The sequence below is a fragment of the Fundulus heteroclitus genome, chromosome 9 (genome assembly GCF_011125445.2).
Source record: "Fundulus heteroclitus isolate FHET01 chromosome 9, MU-UCD_Fhet_4.1, whole genome shotgun sequence".
NCBI lineage: Eukaryota > Metazoa > Chordata > Actinopteri > Cyprinodontiformes > Fundulidae > Fundulus > Fundulus heteroclitus.
Genome location: NC_046369.1, coordinates 28,434,670 through 28,452,572, shown reverse-complemented (window position 1 = coordinate 28,452,572; position 17,903 = coordinate 28,434,670). Strand labels below are relative to the sequence as shown.

At 42.5% G+C, this 17,903-nt stretch overlaps 1 protein-coding gene across 1 annotated transcript; it reads right to left on the bottom strand.

The window, feature by feature from the left end:
- Window positions 1-1,523: 1,523 nt before the first annotated feature.
- chaf1a (chromatin assembly factor 1, subunit A (p150)) lies at window positions 1,524-17,287 on the bottom strand. The gene is made up of 16 exons (XM_012871668.3): window positions 16,981-17,287; window positions 15,850-15,897; window positions 14,634-15,280; window positions 13,784-13,852; window positions 12,158-12,402; window positions 11,998-12,079; window positions 11,838-11,906; window positions 9,934-10,151; window positions 7,805-7,973; window positions 7,575-7,655; window positions 5,292-5,393; window positions 4,852-5,101; window positions 3,970-4,126; window positions 3,523-3,841; window positions 2,318-2,402; window positions 1,524-2,222 (listed from the first exon to the last, which is right to left on the bottom strand). The coding sequence occupies exons 1-16, from the start codon at window positions 17,042-17,044 to the stop codon at window positions 2,110-2,112; spliced, it is 2,718 nt and encodes a 905-aa protein (XP_012727122.2). The 5' UTR covers window positions 17,045-17,287; the 3' UTR covers window positions 1,524-2,109.
- Between the last annotated feature and the right edge of the window lie 616 nt (window positions 17,288-17,903).

Here is a 17,903-nt window from a genome sequence, read left to right as displayed (position 1 = left end):
AGAATTTGTGTGTAGATAAGCAAAATAAAACAAACCTGGCTGTTCACAGAGGGCTGTATCCAAGCTGAGGCTACACGATCATGTTGCAATCAGAGATCGTAACCACGTTTTCCTCCCCTACGCAACGTCTTTTCTATTGTCAGTGTTTCCACTAAGCTCCCTGAGCTGTGGGATCTTGATCACTCAGAGCTACAGCTGATTAGGGACAGAAGGGAGTTTAGACGTGTGGCTTCTGAAGTGATCTGGTGCACCCCACACTGCACCCAATCCTTGTAATTGTGAGGCTGCACACATTGACAGTAATTAGACATATCGAGTTATTATCCAAGCAGCTTCATGGAGAGTTGAGTGGACCCTAACCCTGAGTCACGCTGGAGACAATGCTTCGAAAGCCGCAACAGAGACGAGCAAGCGATTAATTGTATCGTCTCCACTCCTGAACCAGGAACAACGGTAGACGTTTGTTACTCTGGCTAAAAAAAAGGACTGGACTTTTACTCAGTGGTCCAACGAATCAAATCGGCCTTCATGTGGAAACCGATTCCAGAGTTTAGAGGAAGAGGAGGCCCAGAATCCAAGTTGGCTGAGGCACAGCATGATTAGAGGGTAACATGTCGTCTGCTGGTCTTGGTCCACTGTGCAGTAGGGTTGTCAAAAATATCGATATTCTGAAAGGTATCGATATGCAGTATTGTATCTGGATACAGCGTTTAATTTGGCATGGTATCGATACCAAATATTTAACATATGAGGCAAACGAAGAAGGAAATCCCAAAGATCTTACCAAGCCTGCGAGCAAACAGCGGTGGCAATGAAGTCAATCAGCACAACAAACATATCAAGGACCGACACCCTGGATTTTATGATGAATTCCTACAGGTTAATATAGTTCCTGGTTATAATTTAATTTAATACATTAAACGTGTTACTGATGTTAGCGCTACCGGTGGTAATGTTGTGTGATTAGCTGTGGCTAGCATGCTACTGGGCAGGTGTTATATTTGGGTTATTTATTTAGCATTTACTTGCACACTTATTTAACTAGCATCTGCGATTCTGTTGAGAAAGCATGTTCCATGTTGAGACACATATATATAGATAATAAAATATTGTTTATGCCTTTAATTTGTCTTTTTTTTTTTATCTCTGTGGTATAGAAAGTGGTATCGGTATCAAATACTTTCCACGGTATCGCCATCGAGTTTGAGATTTTAGTTTCGTGACAACCCTACTGTGCAGCGCATGCTGGCTTTACGCTCCATTTTCCACCTCCTTTTGTTTTACTTTTTAACTTCCACAATCCTTGTCTTTCTGAATTGTTTTTACAGCATCAACAAATTCTCTAAACCGGAGCCTTTCGAAAAACCTCATGGTTAAGATACAATTTTAGTGATTAGTTTCTGTGAGTCTGCATCACAGAAATGATAAGGCACCATCGTCAAGTTTTGCAAATAACATGTATTTAAAAAAAAAAGAAAAAGAAGAGATTAAAAAAGTTCTTTGCACGCACACAGAAAAAAATATAAAAGGTGCAGTACTTTTATTTATGTTTAATGAATTCTTCCTGTTCAAGTATTCTTGAGAAAATACATATTTATAAAACAGCAACACTGTAACTAACTGTACACGTACAGATCTCGCTATGATTTCAGGGAAGGCAGCGTGAATGAAACCAGTAAGAACACAATGTACAGATGGACTTGGAGCCTCGTCTTCCAGCACTAATTTCTGATCAACTATTTACACTTGGACCAAAAAAAAAAAAACACGTTTGTGGTTAAGTTTCAAGAACCGTAAATGTTGGTGTTCTCAATGGCCTGAACGCTGCTTATGAAATTATGGTCTCCCCTTGTTCCGTTTCGGCACAATCAATAGTAATAACACTCTGATAAGTTGCTTTGATTCTTTTCACAAGTTTTAGCTCTTAATCTCTAAACGTCTACAAACACCTTGCAGGGAAAAGCGACGCACTCCAGAACACCAAGGCCGGCGTCTGCTGCCTTTGAGGACGGGGCAGGTCACATTTCTTCAAGACTTGAATCCCTTTTGGATGCAGATTAACGAGCCGTGAAGGTAGAGTTAATGAGGGAAGCGCCGCCTGTCCTCGGCTCAGGCTGTGGGGGGCGTGGAAGCGGAGGTGACCACAGGGACAGCAGCGGTTTCAGACGGGTTGGCGTCCATTAGGCAGTCTTCCTCGCTGGAGGGGTTCCCTTTCTTGGAACCTGCAAGTTACATCAGGTTTGATGTAACTGAATAACGTCTCTGGTCTCACACTGAAGAGCTTGGATGCCTTTCTATGGCTCTCAGGGTAACTCACCGCTCGATGTGGAGATAATCACACAATCTTCGTCATAGTCATCCTCGGTGTCAGCCTGAAAACCGTCCGTCTCCGCTGCTTCAGCCTAATAATAAAAAAAAAAGGATATTAACAGATATTCTTTCCATAAGATATCAGGAGGCACCTAACATGTTCAGTGGGAGTAGGGCTGCACAATATATGGCAGATTTATCATCATCGCAATGTCATGGATCACAATATGCACACTGCAAAGAATCATGTGGCGTACCATAAGTGTCTGCTAATTATTTAAAGCAACGCCATGAAACTTTTAGCCACTAGTGGCACTAGACCTGTAATTTACTGGCAACACTGCACTGTCGCAAAATTAAACAGTCTGCCTCTGTGTTTAGGAATCTGATAGCAGACCACAGTAGACCAGCAGACTGAGAAGTCATGGAGTTACATGTAAAGACAACGACAGATTCAGCCCTCTAGATTATCCTCAGTCTCCCATTGAGAGAGGGAGAGGGAGAGGGAGGGGGGAGCTCTGTGGAAGAGAAGGGTGGGGCAGACTCAATCATCTGATTATGAAAGGCTGCAGGAACTTCAATAAAGAAGAACTGACATGCAGGCTTGTTAACTATATTTTACTGTATTTTGTAATAATAACCACGGCCATGACGAACTTTGACTCGAGGATGAGAAAAGTAGAAAGATGTACGCTTAGCTCTCCTGTTAAAGGGGAGCGCAGACAGCAGCGCTCTAGGTCACATGACCCATTCAGAGCCGGATACACGGCTTCCAAGTTATATCATACGCATCCATACGCACCAAACGCCGTATGTTGACGTGAAAATTAAAGTTATATACCTGAAATTAAGTGAATACTTGGGTCAAAAGGTACACTGTGCTGCTTTAAGCACAGGGCATTCATGCTCTCAGTGCCCCTGGTGTGTTTGGTGACCTTTTTGTTTTTTGCAACATAGAAGGTCTGAGAAGGTAAAGTTGATAAGAAACTACAGCAAGTTGGACAGAGGCAAGCTTCTCATTAAAGCCTGAGATGAAAGCGATGTTTTTTAGTAGCTGAATAGACTACTCATTATCTGGGGTCTATGTTTGCCATCACCCTAAAGCAAAAAGACATTACCCCTTTAATTTTTTTCTGTATTTAACAAGTGATATCGCCATCGCAGCTTTTCCTAGTGTCGTCCTGACTGGGAGCTTATCAAAGGCCTGCGTACCCGCTCAGGATCGTTGCATCTCTTCATGAACTTGGTGATCGACATGCTCCCGGTGCTCTTCCTCTTGCTGGCGGATGACTGGGCAGAGGCAGCGTGGGGCGTAGGAGGAGAGTTTCCCTGGGGGCCCGCGGCTGCCTGCGGCTCTTCACGGGACTCCTCTCGAGCTCCTGAGGTGAGGTAGGTCCACTTGCACGGAACCGGCAGAGCTTCCTGGCCGAAGCGGGACAGGACCTCTGCGTGCACGTACCAGCAGCAGCGTTTGTAGGAGGAGCGCTTCTCATAAACAGCGTTGCTCCCGATGAGGCGCTTCAGATGGACCCTGATCCGACACCCAGGGAGGAGACAGCTTTGGTGTTAACAGGCCGTAACCATAATAATCACCGCTTTAAGACGTTTAAATGACACGAGTGAATATGAAGAAGGAAATGTAACAAAACACTGCTTCACCTGGACGGGATGTTTTCTGGAGGGCTCTGAGGGCTGGACAGCTTGGAGGGTGACGACGAAGAGCAGCTCTGCTGACGGCAAAACTCCTGAAACTCTGTGATGATCACTTTCCTGCTGTTGGGATTTCCGTGCAGCAGGGGGAGCAGCTGACCTAGCACTGCAAGAGGAGTAACGTCACAGTAATGACACAGAATTATCTTCTGCAATGTGAAATGAACATAGAGAAAATTATCAATTTCATCTGAACTTCAATCCAAAATCTTGCAGGATTTAGAAATGTTGGAGGACATTTGGAAGTATCTTCAGTTTCAGAGTTAAAGTAACACCTATGGTCACAGTTACTAATCGCTAATATGCAACACTAAAGTCATAAAATCTAAAATCCTCTCGTCTCTCACACAGTGTGACGTGGCCTCTTGGCAGAATAACTTGGTTAATACTTAACCATTGATCAGGATATGAGATTTTTGCTTTAATTTTGTTGCAATCTAGAGGAGTAAGATTTTAAATATTTTGTGATTTGCTGCATTTCTGATGTTAAGAGATGTAAAAAATGTTGAAGAGCTATAGTTGATGTTGTATGAAAAGGTTTTTGTGTGTTAGTGTATTGATACCTCTCTCCTATAAATCACAAGGATTTTAAATTTCAAAGCTCTGTAACCGTGTGTCGTTTGAAGAAAACCCATTGTTACCCATTACAAGTTACTTTTTTTTTTTATCTACACATAGTCAAAAAACGTATCATGAAATTGCAAAAATCTTTACCGACAGCTTTCAGCTGCACAGGATGGGAAATCAGGCCTAATCGCCACAAACCCTCTGACCTCTGCCTCTCTTTCTAAAACCCCGGTTAGCCAGAGCAAAGGGGGGCTTTTAACTTACGCCGCTCTTCTCTTTGTCCCTTCTGCAACAGCTCTTCAGGAGTGGGGCTGTTGTCCACAGTGGGTAAAGGTTCAATCAGACACACAGCAAAAGGCTGGAAGGGCTCCTGAGCGAGTCCTTCGTCCTCCCAGACGCAGCCTCTCACCACCGCCTCCAGCACCTTCATCTTCTTCTTGCTGGACATCAGCTCATCCCACTCCCTGGCTTTGAGCTTCTGACGCAGTTTTTGCTTCTCCAGGTCGCCACCATCCTGTGAAGTTGGACATTTTTTTTTTTCTTAAATCAGACAGACACTTGGCACATTATTCCGTCCTTCAATTAAAACCTAAACGTGGTTGGATCATGTTTGACAAAAAGACCAGTGAGCCCCTCAAACTAAATCACTGACAAATTAACTTACAAGGAAAGAAAGTTCAAATAAATGAAAGCTTGAATCAAACCTCTTCCTCCAGTGCCCCCTCATCGTCTGACAGGTAGCCATGAGGAACAAGAAAACCGTCATCTTCCTCGTCATCATCCTCACCACCCTCCTCTTCCTCCTCCTGGAAATAAAATTAGAGGGTTGCCTGATTTGCGGCTCTTTAAAGTAGATCTGTATGCTAGGATCAGCATTTCCACAGAATAGAAATAATCTATGAAACACTTTATATACATTTGAGAACCAGATATAATCAAAATAAAACTGTTCCAGTGTGGCAGGAGATCGTTGTTCTCCATGTTCAGATAATTTATCACCGTTGGCCAAGAAGGACACAGAAATGAAAGTAAAACTTGGACAGAAATCATCCTTCCTTCAAAATGAAAGCTTGAAAAAACACGGCACCAATGTCACCCTTTAGTCTGGAGGGTAAAACTGTGGATCCAAGTGCGTCCAATCCGACACCAAATCAAGCTGAAGCTTTAACTACAGATACAGCTGAACAGAAACAAGTAGACATCAATCATCTATTTGATGTTATACGCCTTTCTGACTGTATAACTATGCGGAGGGAAGGCTGCTTTTTGATCCAGCAACTGCAAAGAAGTTTTTCTTCCCAAGAATTAGTAAATAGTGACATAAGCAACGACAAAACCAAAGGCTAGAAAACTAAACCTGCTCCAGAAAGAGTCCCCCAGACCTGCCCACTCTGCTCCATGCAGGGAACAATGGTGTGAATAAATTGAGATAAAGATTTTGTCATTCAGTAGCTCCTAATGTCACCACAGGAGGTCACAGCAACATTTATGTCTGATTAACTTTTATCCAAAAATCCCACAGGATGAGTTTAACAGCAGATACGTTTCAGTTCTCATGAGAAGATCTTGTATGATCTTGATCTTGTATGCTGAAAATTTGTCTCTCTTGGGACCGAGGAGTTACAGTGCACTTTAAAAATCATAAGGATAATACATAAATAATTTAATAATTGCCTTACTTAAAAAGCCCCAATTCATTAAGAACATTAAAAAGTTAGGTTACTCAAAACTGTGCCACATTTTGCTGATTAGAAGAAACTGAATGAACCCATGCAACCATAGAAATCCAACACATGCTCCTCCAGCCTGTAAAATCATTATTGAAGGACCAAACTTTCTCCTGGACGTGTTCATCTCAAGCTCATTAATAACTTTGATAAAAGAAAGAAGGGATGCGGGTACCGGCTATGCTTACAGAAGAGGAGTCTGGGCCTTCGTCCTGAGTTTAGTAGGACATGCTTAAACTGCACGTGAGGCGGACCCGTTAAAATACCGCCCGTCTGTCTGAGGTCTGTTCAAACAGGCGTTGAGGAGCCGTTGTATTTCCGGCAGTCTTGAAATTAAAGTCTAAGCTTTAGATTTAAGGGTCAAGTTACCAACCAACATAAGATGCCTTACAGTGTACTGAATTGTTGCACTATTTAAAAATATATAGAATAAATCATCAGAATATGTGTAGAAACCCCGAACAGCACGAGTCGCTGATGGATCCCAGCTGAAAAACTCTCCACCTGTGTTCACCGGCTGAGCGCGTCATCAATGTGAACTCGTTCACCTGCACCATGCTGTCCCCATGCACCCCCTACCCCCAATCAGGCCTGGGATCCACCAGCATCTCCGCTCTTCCCTGGGTTTAACATGCACTTGGTGAGCATCTCACACACGGCACACTTGTGGCTCTAGAAGTTGCTTGATTTTTGTGCTTAGCGGGCTGAATGTAACAGCGTCGTCACAAAATGTCACAACACATCGATTTAGCTGGGAACTAACGCTCATTAGTGTAAAGTGTGAATGAAAACTGTGAACTGACAACCCTGTAGGGCCCCAGTGCTGCTAAATGAAAAGACAGAGTTCAGTCTTAGCTGCTGACAGCCAAAAGACAGGAAATAACGACAGCCCTTAATTAAAAATGGGTTCTCATTCAGCAGGATCTATGATTTTCAGAAGGATATGTGGCTGAATTGAATTGAAAGCAGAGCTAAACTCATGTAATCATCTGCTCCTCCAACAGAGGGTTTTACTCTTGGACTGCACCATTTTACTACATGTAATTGCAATATTGATTTATGACGACATGGCTTATAATTAAACCAACGTTTTGACTCCCTCTTCTCCTTTTCCACATATCTCCATGAGTTTTTAGGATCTCAGGCAGCTAAAGGTCCATCATCTTTTAGCATTACTGGCACAAAAGGCTTTTGAACAGGCCAAATATTCCTATATTCATATTGACATTAATAACTATTACATCATCTATGGAGACTTACCCCCTCACTATGAGACAAGGACTCTCCTGGTTCCTCTTCCTCCCATTCTTCATCGCTGTCCACCTCATAGTCCAATAAATCCTGTGATAAAACGATAGCGGTGTAAGCTGTTTTTCTTCTAAGTCAGTATTGCTTTAAAACAGCATTTTATTTATTTATTTATTTTTAGAAACCATGGCTAGTTTACAACAACACATCTGAGACAGATTAGTGTTGTGAAGCGGCAGTACCTTGTCCTGCCTGAGGGGGCAGCGGGGGGAAATATGCGAGCTCTTCTTCCTCCAGGTGCCCCAGTACGCTGGACGGTAGTTCTCGTGGAACTGCAGCAGCTTCATCGGCCCGTAGCGTTTGCGGTCTGGAGTACCGTCCGGTTTAGATGCCTCCATGGCTATGCAGTCGCTGGAGGGGCAGAGCGAGGACATGTAAGAGATCGGCAACGGCAGAAACAATTACAGCAGAATGCGTGGCATGTTCCACAAACTGTTACCTGAATTATCAGGTACAGACTAAACTACTTTTCAGCTTTTCTTACCCACATCGTTTATAATCAACCAACGTTTTCTTTGTTCACTAAACAATGCCTCTCTGTCAGCTTTAGCAACTCAGCCGTGTTAGATCCAGAGCCGGTGTCGGCACCAAGTGCAGTTGGGTTATCGATGTGCAGAGTATTGATGGTCTGGTGTGCTGCGGTTCTGTTCACACACCCACTAATTGATTGATCAATTGTTGACCGCAGGTTAAGGCTGTAATCTAGGACTGGGTGCATCATATGACAAGTCGACAGAACTTTTGTCATGCCAAAAATCAGACCTGTGTTCATTAAATGATCAATCTTGCTTCAGTGAAGCAAATTTATTTTAGTATTTTGAACATAATTTGGGAGGGTTTCAGCTTTCATGGGAGCCTTTTCTAAAAACAAAACAAACAAAAAAACCAATAGATTAATTAAAAGTCAGATTATGAACTGTTGTTTCCACAAAACGGATAATGACCAGACTTTTGTCAGGGACTGTATGATATTTTAGAAATACTTGCTTTAAAAAAATAAAACGTATATAACTACATAAAACCCAGAACATCGGTCAGAGACAAATGCTGCAATCATAGACTGTAATGTAAACTGAAATATCACGTTACCTTTATTGACTCAAGTTCTATCGTGATATATACTGATATTGAATTATTGTCCACTCATAAGAAATGCCCAATATTTCGTGGGAGTAATGGGACTTAAACCACACCAGTGTGAACCTGAACCTGCAGAACTCCTCAAACCAGGATTCTGTTTATGAAGACCGCGATAGCCGTCAAGGCGACGCACCAAATGACCAAGTTGAGACCGTGCAACTGATTATGATACATCCATGCCATATTGTGCAATGTGCGGATTGTTTGGAGTTTGTATTCTGGGAGGGGGGGTTTGAAGAGCAACGTTACTTTTCATACCTTAGCATGGAGCAACTAACAGATATGATTGTAAATATACTTGGATTGAGGTGCCTTGGGTCTTTGTTTTATGGCACATTACACCACAGACAGTTTGTAAAGTACATATGCATAGCTGCAAAATTCTGTTCTCCTGATATAGACTGTTCCTCTCCTCGCTGTTGCAGATTCTCATCACCCGTCTGCTATCCACCAACACGAGCTTCACAGGACTCATCTCTTTGGGCAAAAGCTGCTTCAGCTTATAGCCGATCAACCGCATTAATGTTGGCTTGTATTTGGAGGCTTCAAAGTGATGATCGCTGCACAGAAGGCCACTCACTTTGGGTTGTGAAATTCTCATGTTGGCGCTTACATCTTTGATGGACAATGTCTCCCACCCTATGCATGGAGCTGTTGCAGAGCTGGAGAGCTCTTTCAGTGACAGATTGCTGCATCCTAGATGCTCTAAAGAACGCCTCTGCAGGTCCTTCCTCCCAGCTGCTGTTAGACTTTCCAATCTCTGCTGCTCACAACAGACTCAATAAGTGTTTACACAGTTGCACGGGTTCTGATCCGATCATTAATCGTTTTCGCTGTTTCCCAGATGTTAAGGTTGCTATTAGTTGAAACTAATGTCCAAACGACAATATTATCGTTTATCGCAATAATTTCAGGGACAATTTATCGTCCAATAAAATCTGTTATCGTGACAGGCCGACCCGTCTCATTTGATTCTGATCGGCCCTTACCTCCGAGTATATGTGTCCTTATAAACATAACTAGTGTTTGATGGGGCCAAAATGTTCTCCTTAATGTTTCCACAGATTAAGCACAACAAGCTATTAAACTAAGAAATAAACCCTCTGTATAAATAGCATTATCATTTTATCCTGATATAAATCTTCAGGCATCTCAGTGTTTCCAGTCTCACCTGAGTGGGTCCGCCTGTCTGCGCTCAGTGGGTCCTGACCGTCTGGGTGTCCGGCCGATCCAGTCTTTCAGTGCGTTGGAGTTTTCAGCAGGGCTCAACAAACACCGGTCCAGCTCCTCCAGAACCAAGTCCTCACACTGAACCCGGCACAGAGGCGCCAGGGACATGTTTTCTTTGATTTCAAACGGAGCGAACTTCCCACACGCAGCTGCAAGAGTCTGAAAGGACGAAGGGACAGAAATAAACCAAGCTACCGTCGCAGATTAATAGGTGACCAAGTACAGATGAACAGGAAGTGCATTTCAGATTAATGCGGTTAAGACACGACGCAGAAGCTGCAGTAATTTATATTACTGTAACATAAGGGTGCACCAACTAAGTAGTTTTAATAAACTCCTGTGTTAAAAATAAATTCTTGTGTTAAGAAACACAGTTCTCAGATATTTCCCTATGTAGGCTTTTATAAAAAAGGACTTTTTGTCCCTTCTCACTGACAATAAATCAGTCAAGAACATGTTAGATCAGTTAGGATTAACAAAAAAAATTCTATGTGATAAAAAACAAAATAGTTAATGAGAATGTGTTAGTTTCTTCAAAGTCAGAAGTTTACATCAAGATTAGGAGCCTTTAAGGAGAGAAGGCACAGATGATGATGGTGACATGGCTTTGTCGCCATCTTTAGACAACATCACAATATCTGAGATCATTTATGGAGCAGTTTTGAATCTATTTAAGACAACACCGAAAAAAACTGTTTAATTGTGTGATATAAACAAAAAAATAAGCCAATATACAAAAAAAGAGAATTTTGGATCATTGTGTTTCATCCTTTAACCCCGAAGAGACTCAGTTTATGTGTTCAGTTAAATATCCAACTGTGAAGACCAGGATTGCTCAGCCATCATACGGTTCAGGAGGAAGACGGGCTTTGAGTCCTTGAGATGAAAAAGTTGGTGCTAAATGTTCATATCAGCCACATTAGAAAAGCAGAAAGCCTTGAGAAGATGTTTGCAAACAAGTCCTGCAGCAACATGGCCTGAAAGGCCACTCAGACAGGAAGAAGCCAGTGCTCCTTTGTTCCACCCCCAGAACAAAAGGAGCCACTCTGAAAGAACGGAGGCAACAATGTCGTGTTGTGGTGCAGATTGAAAACATAGATGGCATGATGAGGGAAGAACATTATGTGTAAGACATCGGCCAAGGTGTTAAACGTGGACATAAATATGTGTTTCATGTAAATAAAAGAGCAGGATCATGCAGCCAGATGAACGGTGTGAAAGGTTTCTCAAATATTGATGGTGCGCCTTATATATGATTACCGTTGTGGCAACTGACTGATTTTATGTGGTACGGTGCGCTCAATGCTAAGATGTGTAAGTACGACTTTGGTTAGCAACGAAGTCGCTCCACTGAATGGATATTCAGAGCCTTACGGTACACTGTGTCACTACCTGATTGGACCCCTGAGCTGTCTACAAGACTGCCTGACTGTAATGTCTAAACTAGAAGTGCATACATGTGAGGAAGCCAAAGCCCAGAGTACACGCTAGCAACAATAAACCAAGTAAGTTAATTCAATGTAAAAGTTACGTTTATTTTGGCCTTATGTTAGAAACAGGGCAGTGTTGTCCAACCACTCTGTCCTCCTGACAGACGGATAGCTCTCCCTCTCAGGAGAGAGCTGTGTACACAGAGGGGAGGAGTGATATTACACACCTGGGATGAATATTTAGTGTGCCTTATAATCCGGTACGCCTTATGGTCCAAAACCGGTATGTAAATATTTGGTTTAAACTACACACACACACACACACACACACACACACACACACACACACACACACACACACACACACACACACACATAAAAGAAACACCACCTGTAACAAACATGACCTACTAACCTTAGGAGCCTGCTGGATTTTGGGTTTCTGTAGAAACCGAGTAATTTCTGCTTTCTCAGCTTTGAGCCGCTGTAACCAGAAGGAAACAGTCCAAACGTTAAATATTAAACGGCTTGATCACATCTGCAATGCTTAAATACCGGCTTCAACCAAAACCTACGTCCTTCTCTTCTTTCAACCGTTTCTCTTCTTCCTTCATCCGCTTCTCTTCCTCCTTCTTGCGTTTTTCCTCAAGCTTAGCCCTGAGGTGGACAAACATCAGAACATGCTATTTCTGACCAACACCGGAAAAGAAAAAGCCGGCACGTTGCAGTACTTACTCAAGCTTAGATTTCCTCAGCTCCTCTTTTGCTTTTAACCTCTCTGCCTTTTCCTTCTCCTCCTTCTCCTTTTTTTCTCGTTTTTCCCGCTCCTCTTTTTCCCTTTTCTCGCGTTTTTCTCTTTCTTTCTCCTCCTTAAGCTTGCGGGCCTCTTCTTTCTTCTTTTCCTTTGCAACTTTGGCTTCCTCCTTCTGGCGTTCCTTCTCCTGTCGCAGACGCATCCTCTCCTCTTGCTCTTGTAAACTCTGGAATCAGGTCAGGAAAGCAAAAATATTGGGTTTATCATTTTCCTTGCCATCGTGTGTTCCAACAATTGTTTATATTAAGATGCGTTTCTAATAAATTAACAGCTGTTTTTTTTAACAGCGATCAAGCATTTCAATTCTCACAGCAACGTCATGCTGAACAACTTTTCATGGTAAATGAAACAAAAGCTACAGTGAATAGTAAGTTGACTGTGGTGATTAACACTGAACATTACTATCGCTGGTTTTTATTCCAATAATGTCAGTCGAAGCTCATTACTATAAAACCCTTAAGATTTACCTGAGGTGAGCTGAATGGTTTTAAATGTCAGTTATTATTCTCATAAGCCTATATACCTTAAAAAAAGAAAATATCAACTAGTTTGGTGCTCAAGTACATTTTGAATAAGTCCACTCAAGGTCTGAATTCAGCTGTAACAGGAAAAGTTTCCAAAGTCTTCTTGCTGAATGTTCTCATTTCAAAAGGCAAATATTATTACACCACTTAAAATTATCAAACGGTCATATTCGCCATCAACTGGTTTTTGGCTGAATAAAAGGTTTCTTATAAGTCAATAAATTAATCCAGTTAATTTATTTGTTTCGGCTTTCATAACCCAGTATGTGTCTCAAGTTTCAAATCTTGGTAACAACCAAAACTCGTCCAGAGTTGTTCTAATTAATTTAAAATCTGTTGCTGGACAAAGTCCTCCTTGGAAAACTTTCCTAACACATCTGCTGTTCTCTACCCACCCAGGAAATAGATCCACAGATCTTTACTAATGCCCATTAACTTTTACTGTTTTGTTTGTCTGAAGTTAAACAAGCACCAAGATGAACTAGGAGGCGTTTGGCACTTGAGGCCTTTGACATTTTGGTTTGGTGGATGACGTCCCTAATGATGCTACCACCTCACTCTGGCCATAACAAAAGCTTGAGCAAGAGCAGGAGCAGCTTTCCCGGTTCTAATGTCTGGTCTCTGACGGAGAAAAAAATAGTTTTAACACAAACATAACTGCCATCGTCAACACAGCACCAGCGTATGCAACACTGAAACAGCAAAGCGCTGCTCAGCTGCCATTATTAGGAGGATATTTCATATATTATTTAGATTTTCAGTTATAGAATCTCAAATATTTTCTTGAAATCATTTAGCCCAAGTTTTAAGTAAGCTCGGCCGCCACATCAAACCCATTCGACTAATTTAATTATACAAATTTAGGCTTTTCTCATTTAGGAAATTGGAAAAATGTGATAAAGTCTGAAAATGCAAATGTTCCTCCGTATTTATCCAGACCAAGACACCGCTATAAGCGAATTAGACTTCATCCGGTTACAAGTAGCCCATCATGCGGTGTGACCTGAGCATCATGGGGCTCACCTTCAAAGAGCGCCTCTTGATCTGTTTCTGATCCGCTGGTATCTTAGGGGTGGTGGGGCTCTTTGGCTCCTGAAACACAAGCAGAAACATTTCATGTGTTGCTTTACTCACACAAATTACAGCTGTAGAGATTCTTGTGACATTAAGAACGGAAATGAAGAAATTGCACTCTTGTGCTAAAATGGTTTATAAACATCCTCATGTTCAGTCATTATTTTTGTCTAATTGGTTACGGGTGTCAATCAACCAGCTTCACCACGGTACGTTATGACGATTTGTTTGGATGACGATGCGATGTTTGCCGATATCACAAAGTCTGTCATGACACGACTTCCAATAAACTTAATTCACAAGTCTGCGAACGACATGATGCGATATCAAATTGATATGATATCCATCCGTCTAACATTATTACTAACACTGATACCAACTACCAAAAAAATAACAAATATGATTTGACCATTTTTTTTCTAAGCATCTAAGCTCTTCCAGCGTTCTTCTAATAAAAAAAAATAAAAATAAAATAGATCACCTGTTCACTATAGTCTCATTTCTTGTGAATTTCAAAATAAAGGCGCATCTTGAAGATTTGGATTGATATTTTCCTTTTGCACCGATTTAATTGTATCACTAATCCTTTAACCGATGTATCGATGTGTCGTTACACCCCTACTAATTAGAAATGCACTTAACTCTTACGTTTTTCACATTTCGGTAAGTCATTGTGAGCAATGCCAATAAATGATGCATTATTTTAAAGCTTTTTTTTAGAATGCTTATACTAGTCAATGTTACAGCGTTGAAAGTAGGTAGCCTTAAAACCAGGGGACACTGGTGGCCTGGTACGTACGTTAGATGTAGTGCTGGGTGTAGAGCCGCGGGTCTTGCTGTTTTCTGGTGAGCTCTCAGACATGGAGCTGACCGACGAGGGCGACCGAATCGACTTATTCCCCGAACTGGAAACGTTCCCCGACTCATCCTGCTCCCCTGGCTCGCTGTCTGAATCCTGCGTTGTATCAAGCATTGAAACTGACGTGGCGTGATCATCTTCTTCTTCTTCTTCCTCCTCCAGCTCTTCCTCGGTAATTAAGGCACAGTCTTGAGTTTGTTTTTTAGGAGTGTCAGTAGCGCTCTTGTGTTTCCCAGAGGAGCCTGTTCTGTCTTTGCGCTGAGGCTTGTTTTTTGCTGCGGGACAAGAAGAGGCCTGAGCAGGAGAAGCGACGCTCTTCACAGGGGAGGATTCCTCGTCCTCAGTCAGATCGATGACCACTTTGCTGTCCGAGAACGCAGAGGAAGCAGGGCACCTGCGCCTCAGGAAGCCATCGAGCGGGCCGCGGCCGTTCACCAGAGGCGGCCCGCTGCGTTCAGAGAGAGGAGACGCCTCGTTTTCATTCTGGGTGTCTGGGGCTTCAGGTCCGGGGCAGGCGTGGGCACAGGGGCGCTTTGGCGGCTGGTTTTCTTTAGGTTCGGCACTCAGCCGCTTGAATGGGAGACGAGCTGGAATCAAAGGAGCAGAAAGCAAAACAAAATAGATAGTTACGTGAAAGTGCCACTGTTTCCATCTATAAAGGTTTATGCACATGGCCAATTCTAACACTGTTCTTACAGTTTAATTCACTGGTATTATTCCACCTTTCCATGGAGTTATTCAGCTTTATCACTGGAGGAAAATGCTCCGTTTTGCATCGGTCAATTTCAACTATTTTTTTAATTTGTGTGGATAATACTAATACTAAAATGCGTCGAGCTCCTCTACACACACTGATTATTCTGTCATTCTATCACTTACATTTCCTCAGATCCAAATGACCGATTAGACCGAGATAATCTGATTAAATACTAAACCAAAATTCATTGATTAATGAATGATATTTTTTAAGTAAAAAAAAAAAAAAGACTAAGCTTTTCAATGTCCACACCAAATTGTTCCAATTGTGAAGAACTGCCATCAAGCATTTGTGATGAACGTTGGCTGGATTTAGGATTTACTTTACAGGATCGAGCTGACATTTGAAGATACCTTGTGAAAAAAGCCACGTAAAAATAGATAAATAAATCTGTTTTACCTTGGATAAGTTTCTTGTTGGCATTGTTACTTGATTTGCAATCCATGCCTGAAAAGGAAACAAAATTAGCAGATTAGAAATGAAGGCATATAAACTACGGGCTACGCAATACACAGACAACAATCTGCCAACGCATCGATGGCTTTAACAGCTGTGTAAATAAGAAAAATACAGTTTAAGGACTCAAAACAACTATAACCTTAACGACAGGTTGATAAATATGCAATCACCCCAGGTATTCAATCATTTTCCATCGTATGCCTGCACGGTCAGCAGGCTTTACTGTAGCTGTGCATCCATAACCAGGTGCTTTCTGCAGACATAAATGCGTGTAACCCAGTGGTCTGGCTCGCTGCATTTCTAAAAAGTCACAGTCCCGTGTAACACCGGAGTGCTAACAGTGCAATATGAGGCTGGGTGTAGCAGCTCACGATCCCGCCAAGCTGAGTGTCAGTGGGTGCTAGAGGCCCAGCCGGGTCGAGTCTGCACAGTGGGCAGCACCAGGTAAATGGACGGCTGTCCCTTCGGACCACTAAAGGCCTTGGGTAGAGAAAGCAATACCCCGCAGAGGACGTCTTTGACACGCTGGGGCGTCGCAGTCATCGGAGCGGCCGTGTGCAGAAGCAGAAACTAGAAACGAGCTCTGACAGCTCTGTTGTTTGGAGCAGCTTTCATCTGACGCACTAGCTTTTGAGCTTCCCGGCCATGCTACGCGACTAGCTTTGGCCGCACTGCCCAACTAAAAACACCTCAGAGGCATCACAGCAATTAAACACGGTCCACGGGACAAAAGACACAACGTGGCGGCGACGTTTAAATGTGTCCTCTGTGGCGAATAAGGTTCACAATCCCAGGTTAATGACACCTCAAACGCGTAAAAAAAACAACTAGTTACAACTAAACATCACTTTTCTAAACCGACCGAGAGCTTTACGTTAAACTAGAAAGCTTGAGAACACCAAATGTAACGTTGACACAGTCACCACGGCGCAGCAGACACGAAGAAATATATTTTAGTTACTTTGTTTGGTCGGTAAAGCACAATTACGAACAAGGGGCTTCGCTCATGATACACTAACTTGCATCTAGGCACGCTTTACCAGCGTTTAAGCTTTCAAGAGAAGGTATTACCTGTTCTGTGGGGGGTCGCTACTGCCAAATGTCCGTCCACTGATGCGTTTTCCGCCGCCAACATCCCAACTACTACACCGGGGCCTTTTTCGTTCACAATGTTCCGCAGCCGAATAACGTGAACACGCCGCCGAGAGTAACGCTAACAGCGAAAAAGGGCCGCGAATTAATATCTCGTTGCTATTTACACGTCATGTAATTCTACTTTATTTCACATAAGCAGAGCAAAGGGTCTTTCCGCATATCCTACGCTCTCCCTCCCTCTGCTCACCCGCACACTGCCTCGCGCTCCCAAGTTAGAATTGGCGGGAGCCGGTTCCTTCCATCAATAACCTTCGCTGATTGGTCGATATTAGGTCACGGGTCTTCCAGGGTACGTTTGATTTGAGCACCTGCTTCCAACGTTTGCTCCAGCGTTCGTTTGAAAACTATAACATTTTGAACTCTAGACAAGGCAACGCTTAAGGCTGATTGAGTACTTTAAGCTATTTTGTGAAGATAATGGGTGCTGATCTATTAAAATTCATAGGGGTGAATTGTGGAGAGGAAATTATGCATATTGTATCCACATCGTACTTACCACTCTTTGGTAACAACCAAAACATGTCACCTTTTTTTTACAGGAAGCGCCTTCCGATTGATGTTTCGGTCTTTGTGATTGGCCGTGGAGCTTGGCATTAAGACACTGGATTGGGTTCGTCATAGACATTATAATTGTAAACGCCTCATTGGGCGCAGGTTTGTACGTCAACGTGACCGCCATATTGTATGTAGCAGAAAGTAGTAAAGTAAACGTCTATGTTCCCTGTGTATATGTTAAGTATTCAGATGGAAAGATATAGATGGAGCTTACATATATTTGTAAAAACATATGTAAAGATTAATTGATAGAGATATGCAGCCAAATTGGCTTTTGATCGATG

Bases quoted from the DNA above. Each gene is read 5' to 3' on its own strand.
- chaf1a (XM_012871668.3), bottom strand. From the start codon at position 17,044: ATGTTGGCGGCGGAAAACGCATCAGTGGACGGACATTTGGCAGTAGCG. The intron at 4,127-4,851 runs GTAAGTTAAAAG...CTCCTCTTGCAG, and splicing joins GGGACAAAGAGAAGAGCGGC to TGCTAGGTCAGCTGCTCCCC. The intron at 3,842-3,969 runs GTGAAGCAGTGT...GTGTCGGATCAG, and splicing joins CCAGAAAACATCCCGTCCAG to GGTCCATCTGAAGCGCCTCA.